Source organism: Morone saxatilis, unplaced genomic scaffold (assembly GCF_004916995.1).
Source record: "Morone saxatilis isolate NCDOM2014 unplaced genomic scaffold, NCSU_SB_2.0 Contig16, whole genome shotgun sequence".
NCBI lineage: Eukaryota > Metazoa > Chordata > Actinopteri > Moronidae > Morone > Morone saxatilis.
Genome location: NW_023339718.1, coordinates 18,805,479 through 18,816,627, shown reverse-complemented (window position 1 = coordinate 18,816,627; position 11,149 = coordinate 18,805,479). Strand labels below are relative to the sequence as shown.

Here is an 11,149-nt window from a genome sequence, read left to right as displayed (position 1 = left end):
CTCGCCCACTACATCTCAGAGGCAAACATTGCATTATCTACCTCCACTACATTTCAGATACAACTCCTCATCAACCTTCCCTGAACCAGGGAAAACCATCTACAATACATATGAGTGATCTTATTAGAGCTATGATGCATGGCTGTAGATGAAAACTAACCACAATCAGTATATAAATTAAACATTAGCTTGTTAGGATCTACAACATCTACTAGCAGTAAAATGCAACATAAAAACATTAATTGAGCAGTAAATGGAATCCCAAAAACATCCTATGTACTCAGTAACACACTGAACAGACGGACCATTTAATAGTAACCTAAAAGTACTTTTAACTTTTGACACAATTACACTTACATTGCTTTAAAAGGATGATGAATACTTTTCTCTGCTGGCTAGACGTCTTTAACTGCAGCCACAACACATAAACCTGCTGCCTTTATTTGTGCAAAAATGTGGAAACAGCTTGTCATCTAAACTGAATATATTGGCTACTGTCAGGTTAAAATCATTACATGTATCATTGCATTACTTTTTCTGTCGAATTTTTGGGGCCTCCAAAGTATATTATATTTACATTTACGGGTTTTTTTTATTATAGGCTGTGTAGTATGTTTGTTAAATTTGATATGATTTTTATGTGTCGGTCTCTTATGCGTCTGATGCTACTTTATGAAGGACATAAGACTTAATATAATATTGGGTAATCACACACTGTATTTTAAAATTAATAAAAACACTCCTCTGATGTTGAAATGCTAGATGATATATTTAAACAAACCGACCAAAAAGAAACCAAACTTATAACTTAAGAAATAAACCAATCTACAGGACAAATGGTTGACGCCTTATGCCACAATCGCATGAAACGATAGTCAGATAACACTAAGACACCCATCATGATCCATTGTGGAAAACTACAGATTTAATGGCATACCATCTTGAATTGATATTGATGAGTCCTTACATAAGAAGTTTTCACAGTATAAAAATGCTTACAGGAATGGATCAGAACAGTCTTATTACATTTCCCATCCGTACTTTGTCACGATGACTCTTGAGCATGCGTTAGAGGATTTACATTTCAAGAGGGTGATTCTTGACACAGTTTCAATTCCACAAGACACCCAGATAATCATCCAAAAAAAAAACTTTACACACCAACCTGGAATCGTTCATTCACAATAACATTTAAATTTTTGTGTCCCTGTAAACATCGAACGCTTAGTCCATACGACACAGCAGTATCATATCTATAGAGAGAACATTTATGCATGCGGGAAGTCTGAGGAGTGGAGTTTTTAGTATCCTCATTCAGGAGATACAAGGCGGTTTGGACCCCAGCGCTATGCACTCATCCTCCTGAATGCTGTATTTATGCGCTGCTTACCTCGGAGGGTCTGGAGGGGAGGATGAGAGCTGCGGAACACTGACCCATCCGGGGCCGGTCGGGGGCTGGCGGGGGAGAAAGGCGAACACGTACATGGGCCGCCGAGCAGGAGCTGGTAATGCTGCATGCAGGCCATCGGTAATTCCCACAGAGCTTCCACCAATCGATTGCCTGCACTGAAGGGGGCTGGCTGTACGCTGGCTGCGCGTCAGAGAAGTTGCGCAGCATGAGCGGGTAGCGCGGTGGACTGCGGAAATGACCGGGTGCGTGCAGGGGGACTCCCAGGGTGCCCGGTGGATACTACTCCTGAAGCGAGAGTCGGACGTAGAACCGGGAGGGGGACTTCGGGGACCCGGAAGGCGGAAAAGCCCACCAGACCACTTGGGGAGGAGGGAACATAACCGGGTGAGATAAGGGAGCCCGCGTGTGTACGAACAGAGTTGTCCGATTTGAGGGCAGCACCAATACCTGAAGGGCATCTCCCGGCGGATGCGGTCTGCGTGCGGGTGCGCGCTCCCGTCCAGGACCCCGGCTGGACAGCAGCACCTCGATGGCCCCCACCAGGTCCCCCCCGCAGCCTCTGAGGATGAGCTCCAGGACAGGGGGCTTGTGAGCGGGGAAGATCTTCTTGAGGACGTCCAGCGGCGGCCGGTTGGCTCGGAGGCTGAAGGGCAGGTTGATGGAGCCGGCGAGGCCCTCGATCAGCACGCTCTGCTCCGCGGGGCTGACGGGATACTTCTGGGGACTCTCGGCTTTGGCTTCCTTCTCAGTGCTGCTGGCTTTAGGGATGCTGCTGTAGCGGGTCTCCTCCGGGTGGGAGGGGGTTTCTGGGGGCTCCGGGGTGTAGCAGGAGTTTGGTTTGGAGCCTTCAGGGGAGCTGACCGGGTCCTGCTCCTTCTCACTGGAGCTGCCCCCGTTTTCACCCCCAGACACCTCATCAGAACCGTCCTCTGTGGGCTCTGCGAGAAGAAGGAAGAGTCAGGGGACAAGTTTGGGCAGGAAACAGTAAAAACAAACACTCCCTGCAAGAAAGGCATGCACGAATCTGTGGGGACAGTAAATGAAGCAGACACTAATCTGACTTGAGAAACATTTCTGTGGTGCACTCCTTATTATAAACCCCTCGTCCATTTAAAGCAGAGCCAATCCAGCGCTATCAGCTCTCCTCAACAGGAAACGAAACATACAATTAATCGCTTGTCAGCTTGTCTCCAACTCAACGATTTATGTGGATTTGCTTTATTTCTCTCTGCTCCGAAGCTGTTAACACAAAGTGCTGACTGTGTGTCAGTGAGGAATCTACCGTCGATGCCTTTTGACCACATTTTGTAAACAGATCGCCTGTTGCTGGTAACATTTCATCCGGAGCTGACCTCCTGCAGGAAATATGGCGATTACATTCGATCGGGGCCTGTCCGCCGCTGATTACTGTAATCTTTTAAACCACTCAGCTCTGTTGGCCAGCTTCAACATGGAGCTGATGTGGAGTCAGGTGATCGGTGCTTGTGTCCAAATGTTTTAGTCTCACAAGCAACCAAGTGGAGTCAGTGAATGTAAAAGAACAGCCGAAATCTGCCAAAGATATTTAATAATTCACTGATTATTATGTGGGAGCAATATTGAGGATTAAAAGCTTAATGAACACTCATTTGCATTTGAAATCTAAAATAATGTTTTACAGCCTCCGAATGACCGAATGTCTTTGTAGTTCACTAAATAAACGGATTTTTATAACCTAGTTGATATTTTTCTAACTATAGAGAAAGAATAATTGTCATTTTCAAATAGATGCAGACAAAAATACTGCTCCTTGTTGTGTCTTCATTACTCCAATAATAACCAGGCGAAAAATACAATTATTACAAATATTGCCAGAACGAGTAGATGTTCATTCCTATTAATAATTCACAAATATAAATATTAACGAAGTTCGTTACTTCAAATCAAAGTTCTCGAAATAAAAATGCCACAAACGAACAAACAAACAATAGGCTTATTTATTTTAACTTCAGCAAACACTTGATATTTTTGCTTTGTTTACTTATTTCTAAGCCAGTATGTTGTGCTGCTGTAACGTGGATTTCTCCCCCGGTAATCAATAGGCTACATATTTATTTTCTTTATCTGATCTGGATTTAAAAAGAATATTGTCTGAATGAATCTTTAAAGCAAATGTGTCATTCCTAAATAACGCACATTTAGTGGAAAATGGGCTTGAGTCACTTTTGTGTAGTAACTGAAATAAAAACTAAAAATGTTCACAGGTGACAGCAACTTAATGTATTTTCCATCACTTTGTTCTTTACCGTAAATGTTCCATATTTTTAATTAAAAGATATTTTCATTTGCCTTTGCATCTTTGTGCATGAAAAACGGCTATATTGATAAAGTATTCTCGTGAGAACCTTTTCATTATATTATTGTTAGAATTTATTAGTTTAAAAGAATTTGTCATTACTTGTATTTTCTGCTAAATCAACCTCATTTAATAATTCGTCATCATTTTCATTGCATCAAATAAAAGTAATCATTTATGAGAAATGTAAACATTAAAGTCAGACTCGATCCTGCACCTCCTCTCTGCATTATGTTCCTACCTGTGCATGTTTGTGCTCCGGCCTGCGCCGGCTCCGTGCTGCTCCACCTCAGCTCCAGCTCCTCTGTCCTCGACGGGGCTCCCTGGTTGCCCTCCCCGGCTCCGGCTATCCCGATGCCGGGCAGCACTCTGAGCGACTCCGGGATGAGGCTCTCCAGACTCTCGTTGGCCTGCTGCCTGCGGAGCGCCACCTGCGCCGCCATGACGCGCTGCCGCTCGATGATGAGGATGCATTTCTCGCAGGTGCAGTCCTTGAAGCGGCAGTAGCGCTTGTGACCTTTGAGCCACGACAGCACGCCGTGGTTCCGGCACCGCGCGCACTTGGGGGTCCTTTGGAGCGGGGCCCGGGGCTGAGACACCGGAGCCCCCATGTACAGGTAGGGGGACCCGTAGCCATTCATTCTGTCAGACGCAGCCTGTTTTTCAGGACGCACAAGTACATCTGCGGAGAGGCGAGGCGGGGCGGGAGTGTTGTTGTCTTAGAGATGGAGCTGGATGGAGCTGCTCTGCCACACGCATGACAGGATGAGGATAAGAGGTGTTGGCTTGTAGTGGAGGATCCACCTTTCCCCCGGCTGACAGCACAGATATGCATCAGGGCTGACACGCACTTATGGAGACGAGTAACCAAACGCTGTCACTCGCGTCAAGGCGCCTGCACGCTGCAAAAAATGTCCATGTGACGCTGAAGTGGGTGGGAAAAAAGAACTTGCCAGTGAGGATCAGATAACCCCAACATGTTTCCCTGTAAAGTTCACACGTTTGTAGAGTTTCCTTTAAAAACGGGACAATAACTTCTGTCAAGATAAAAGACTACAGAGGTTCTGCTTTGGAATGGAAACAAATGGCTCTCTGTATTTCCACTGGTTTAGAGATTATAAACCTTGATCCTATAGCTGATAGGAAATGAGATTATTCAAAGGCACAGTACAGCTTCATCAATGGGAAGCTGCAACATCATCTCCAAGAAATGGTTCCAGAAGAGGCCAAAATGCAGGACAGGCCTGTAACATGATATTTTGGTCTCCATGAGTATGTTTATTTCAAGCCTTAAACATAAATGTAGTGATATAAAGCTGTCAAAGCTTCCCTTTAATGAAACATTTTATAGATTGTGTGTAGGAGTCCCTGCATGAAACAAGCTTCCATTAAAACATTTCAGAGGAGGCTAAAAGACGAAATTCGCACCTATTGGGAGATTTTTAAACAACAACACAAAAAAAAAAACTGCTGAAATTGCAAATAAAATGAATGAAATAGAATAATCAGAAATACCCAATAAAAGACGTGCAAGCCTGCAGTTTAAGTCCAAACCCAAATGTCAAGTGAATATCATCCCAGCTGTCAAAACTGAAACAAGACGATTGGAACATATCAATTAAAAATTATGTAATTTAAACATTTGTAAAAGTTAAAACATAAGTTTAAAAGAAAAACTGCTGGAGCCTTTTCTATTGGCAGAAATGGCAAATATAAGGCATATTTCTTATTTTAGATAACATGGGAAAAAACATTACATTTAAACTGATAATAAAGTCCAAAGTCAACAATATAAAATTTGGCTTCTCAGCTGTCAACAATGAGACATATGCAGAAAAAAACAGACAACCAATTAAACATTTGTAGAACATTAAAAGACTAAATGCACCAGTCGGTTTGTGGATTTTTAAATATATGACAATTAACGTGGGAAGAAAATGTGTAAATATTTAGTCTAATGTTGATTTTGTGGAAATAACATGAGCACAACGCATTCAAAGATCAGGTATAATTTCATTTTAAAAGTCAGGACAAATGTGTGTTTTCCCCTCCCTGTTGACTGCAGGCTCACAGCCTATGAGACCTAATTCGGACAAAACGCTTGCAGCTTCTGGCACCTTTTACACAATCGTACATAACTTAGATGATTAGGTCTCTACATGTATAAAAGCCCTTTGGGAACTATGTCGAGGATGCTGATATGTCCCTTCTGCTGGACTAATAGAGGGCATTGAAACATAACACCGGACAAAGCCGGGGCCCATTTCTGACCGTAAAAAAGGTTTATTCAAGCAAATAATGGGATCCGAGCCTGCGCGGCTTACAGAGAATAAGAGCACGGTAAACTTCCCCACATGAAGCCCGTCTCCAGGGCTATTAAGCTTTTAATTGGAAAATAGCAGAGGAAATTTCAAGGTGACTAGAGTGGCTTTGCAGTTTGTGCCGGCCGAGTAGATTTGTGGGAGTGGGAGGCGGTGGGTGAACGCCTACACCACAACGCATAATAAATTTATTCATGTTGTTCGTTGATAAAGAGTAAAACACAAACCGGAATAAAAGTTTATACTGCAGGCTGCACTGTAATTGGCATAAGGCCTGATCTTTTTTTTTTTTCTCATGTTGATGCACTCCAAGTTTAAGATGTAGAAAGACTCGGGTAAATATTTTAATGCTGAGATAATTTGTGCTTTTAATATAAAACGCAGAATAACTGGAATTTATGACAAATACATGATCTTTATTATACAGTATGTAAGAAGGACAGTATACAATTATCATGTATAGGCCATAAAGGGAAATCAGAGGTGAGAGGTTTATATAAATAAAATAAATACCTGAATAAAATATACCATTGATAAAAAACAACAACATAAAAATGTACTAATGGGTTACACAGACCAACTGTAAGTCTATAATAGCCCACTGAATGGGGAACTAGTGTTGAGCTAGTGAGCTAACCGTTAGCTCCGTATGTAGCCTCCTGATTCTGTCAACAAAAAGTTATTGAAGAAGGGGAAAAATCTCTCTACCATCATCTCCGGCCTCATAACTGTGTGCAACCCACTGCTCGTGTGTGGGACGGTTTTTACTCTGACAGAAGTTAAATAAAAGTGAACGGTGCAACACATGAGACTCTGTTCCTTCAAAGGTCAGCACTGTCAGGACAGCTTCAGGATACAGAAAACCACCTGGGTAATGTCTGTACATTTCAGAACAATCCATAAAATAAGGAGACATTTCACTCAAAAGCACAAAAGCCAACCAAAAAAAGTCAGTGGATTGCCAAAGTAATCAGGATTCACCCTCTGAGGACCACGAATGTCTGCACAAAATTTAATCCAGTAGATGAGACATTTTTTTGGTGGGCCGACAGATTAACATTGCCATCCTTACCATGCTGCTAACATGATTTAAACATTAGAAAAAAGTCAAGTTTCTTACCTTTAGTCATCTTTCAATCCTTCCCCTTTAGGCATCTCACCACCCAGGTAGAGAATCAGTGTCCTAGGTTATTATCTGGAGTCCAACACCGACCGATGGAACAGTCAACAGTTAGTTAAGCTTCATTCATTCATTCAGGGATTGAGAGACTCAACATGCAGAGTTAAACATGATGTCTATATACACAACTTGATCTTTACCATTGATTTGGTGATTAAATTCCCATTTAGGGACATCCTGCCATAAAAGAGGGTCATAATTGTAAATAGTGGTTTTCAAAATCTGTTTTTCCTTTATTTTATTATTTAATATTTCAGTTCAGTTGACCCTTCACGCCTCTAAAATGATTAAAATGAAACAATATGGCTGTGTATTAAGGGGTTACAAGAAGAAAAAAATACCACAGGTAACCTTAATATTACTAACATGTGATCCACACACAATATGGGAATAATGCATTTTCATACTTATTGATCTAATCAGAATTATACTGAATTAGTGGGTTTGATTCTCAGAACTCTAACTACAGTATTTCTTAATGTCAACAGTCACTTATTTAAGCAAATGTAGACAAAAGATGAAACGTAAGCCTGAAACAAAGAGGAATTCAAAACTGTATTTATGCCCTGATTAACTTTCATTTGATTTCTTGTACATAAGATAATATAAGACTTTAATGATCTCCAAGGGGATATCACATGTTCCAGCAGCACAGAGACAGGCTGTTTAAGAGCTCTTTGAATGAAATAAATCAAAATTTAAATAAGAGATTAAAGAAATTAAAGAAATCTGAGACTATAGAGGCGAATGCTGCAAATATTTGTACAAAAGAAGTGCAACTCCAGCTGTCATGATGCGTGAACTATATAAGAGTAGTTTTGAATTAAAGAAGTACAATAGACATATAATGAAGTTTATAGTCTTATATACAGTATATGTCCAACACAGTATATATATACACACACACACACACACACACAGTATAGTAATAATACAATAAGGCCTACTTTGTATGATGGAAATTGAAGAGAATACCCTGACATAGCACATGAAAAAATAATGATTAAAGACTATCTATATTTTTATTAATATTTTCTGTCAATATTTGTACCAGATTGTTATAATTGGGATTTTTAGCTGTTTACTACCACTACTTTAGTCCAGAAAGTCCTGAAATACAACAACAACAACTTGGAAGTTTGACATGTTCGGCTTTTAATTTAATATCTCAACAACTATTGGCTAAATTAGCACAGGCTTTGGTTTAGACATTCCTGTCCCCTGCAGATCCCTTAATATTTTTCTGTAGCATCGTCATCAGGTTAAAACTTCTAAAAACACCAGATTTCACTAGATTTGTTTTTCAGATTGTAAGGATTGTCATAATTTTTAATGACACAAACTATCAGTTTGTACAATTACTTAACATTTCAATCACTTACTCATCTTGGACCTAATGTTCATATTAGCTGAGGAAACTCCTCCAGCAGGGCCCCTCCAGAGCTGGAGGAGTGGCTGACCTCTGCTGAGTGGGGCTATTATTAGGTGCTGATTGGGGGCGTTGCTGCCACTCAAAGGTCCTGTCACAGAAACGCTGATTTAAGTCTCCCTTGGGAGGCGGGACACTGAGCTTCTACAGAGGAATTAGCCGGACATCTGAATTAGTGAGACGTTTTTAGAAAGCACCGAACGTCAATGAGCAACCATCAGTCTCTAGGGAAAAAAGGAAAGTCTGTTCTTTTTAGGCTACTGCAGACATGTTTTACTTGGGAACTGACAACACATTAAAATAAGTTGAGGCAACTAAATGTGCACTGAAAAATCTACTTTTATATTTCTGACTTGACGTTATCCATTTCTCATATGTGAATATCAGATTTTTAAAAAATCTTGATTTATGCCTCTGAGCCACTTGTGGAGAGGAGTGAAGTCCTCTTAAGGCTGCTGTGCTGTTCTCAGATCAGGTGTAAAGACAAATGATGGGTAACGTCCTCAGATTAGTTGTAGATGCACAGCGTCACAGCAGCCTGTTAAGTTGGTTTAGTCCGTCTAGTTCAGCCTGTTTATTGGTGCTTGGCTCTCAGGGCTGGATGTTTATGACCGGAGCTCTGCCTGTCCTTCAAACACCACTGTGATCCTCCACCACTGGTCTGCAAACACAGAGAGACCGTCAACTCCATCCACTGGCCTGGGACAGTGCATACACAGATGTCAGATTTTTATTTGTTCAAATATTGAAGGGATGGTTTTATTCTATCTACATAAGTGAAATGTGCATGCTGTAAATTCTTAGAACAGCAAGTATGACGATGAAAATGTTTGATTACTCAGAAATCCACCTACTCATGTATACACCCACCCAGGAGGCCTATGGCACTTTAATAAACTAAACAAGAAATGTCAGGGTTGAAATGAGGGGAGCAAAAGACAGAGGTGGAAGAAGTACTCAGATCTTTTACTTACAAATTGCATAATCACTGTGTAGATAGTCCACCATTCAAATTGTGTATGTATTGATCAGAGAAGTGAAGGTTTGAAATTCACTCTCAAAAATTAGACTCCTCACTTCATGTGGCCAGAAGTGTCCACAACATTGTACAAATTAGCATCTTAATGTGAAAAAGAAGGTTTTCTGTTTATTTATTGGTCAAACTGCTGTATGACCTTGAATAGTTAATATTTTCTAGGGTTGCTGAAATATATAATCCATTTGCTTTCATTGTTATTTAAAGATCTCCTGCAGACATGTACTGTATATATATAAGATATATATATACAGTTAGTCTGCTTGGAACAATAATGTGTGTCTGATATGTTGTTTTTTGTTTGTTTTTTGACACAAAAAATTATATTTATATATTATTATATTTTCCACATTAAAATCCTTGAAGCATCTATTCCTTCTGCCTCATTAAAAAATACAGAATCTATTAATATGCAAATGTTAATTTCTGAAGTTTTCCTGCTGGACACAAGATGTCTCCTGCTTCACTGTGAAGTCCATTCTCAGTGTGTGTACACTGGTGGCTTCAGGTTTCTACATCACACTTGTACAAGCTGCAAATTTGCCTTCTTCCACCATCTACCACCATTGATATTTTGCTCAGGTTGAGGTTGATGTTTTCTCATGTGACCAAATGAATAAATAAATAAAATATGTATATTGTCCCTCTCATGGTGCCACAAAACTAACAGAAGATTGATGAAGATGATAAATAAATTCAGTCTGTACACGCCCACAGGCAAAACACGTGAAAACACCTGTGTAGGTGAAGCATGATCACTAGCAGCTGTTATGAGTTTGTTTACGTTCATGTTTCACTGCAGTTATCTTAATGTATGCATAATGTGATTCTCTTACATAATTAATCAGATGCTCCCCACCAAGTAGTGGAACACACACTTGGTGGTTCAGATTATTGCCAGTGATTAATTACATCTCATAGCTGAAACTGTATCAGCATTCAAATTAAACTGCACAGGATGAAGGTGTGTGTACTTTTATTCTTTTTTCAGATTAAAATGCCCCACCAGGTGATTAAGTGAATACATTAATGTGTGTGGTCCTGAGATGTCTGACTGCTCTTTATGGTGAGACAGTTGATAGTCAGTTCCCTCTTAAATTCGCTTTACACCTCACAGCACCTGGAGGCTATTTGCTTTTGTAGGTTGCACTGGATATTTGCTCTGTCACGTGTCATTCAGTGGATTAGAATATAATCAACAAAAAGATCTGATATCACATATAGAGCTCTTTTACCTTACCTGTTTACCTTAAAGCAAGCAGCACCTAATTAAAGACATCATTTTGGTCATGAGGTCCGAGGGTTTCTGTTAAACCTTGAAACCTTGGAAGTCGCCCTCCACTCAAAAATCTGTTCGTGTTCCTACAGTTTGATGTTTGAGCTTCACTGCGCAGAATGTGTGTGCAGAATTTAACGCTAGAAAGATGTTTTCACATT

At 40.5% G+C, this 11,149-nt stretch overlaps 1 protein-coding gene across 1 annotated transcript in view; it reads right to left on the bottom strand.

The window, feature by feature from the left end:
- The window catches only part of dmrt3a (doublesex and mab-3 related transcription factor 3a), a 9,278-nt gene extending 4,671 nt beyond the window's left edge, over positions 1–4,607 (bottom strand). Inside the window, 4 exon segments of the mRNA XM_035658291.1 lie at positions 1,391–1,415; positions 1,417–1,770; positions 1,827–2,349; positions 3,988–4,607. Coding sequence (XP_035514184.1) covers positions 1,391–1,415; positions 1,417–1,770; positions 1,827–2,349; positions 3,988–4,387 — 1,302 coding nt within the window. The 5' untranslated portion in view covers positions 4,388–4,607.
- Between the last annotated feature and the right edge of the window lie 6,542 nt (positions 4,608–11,149).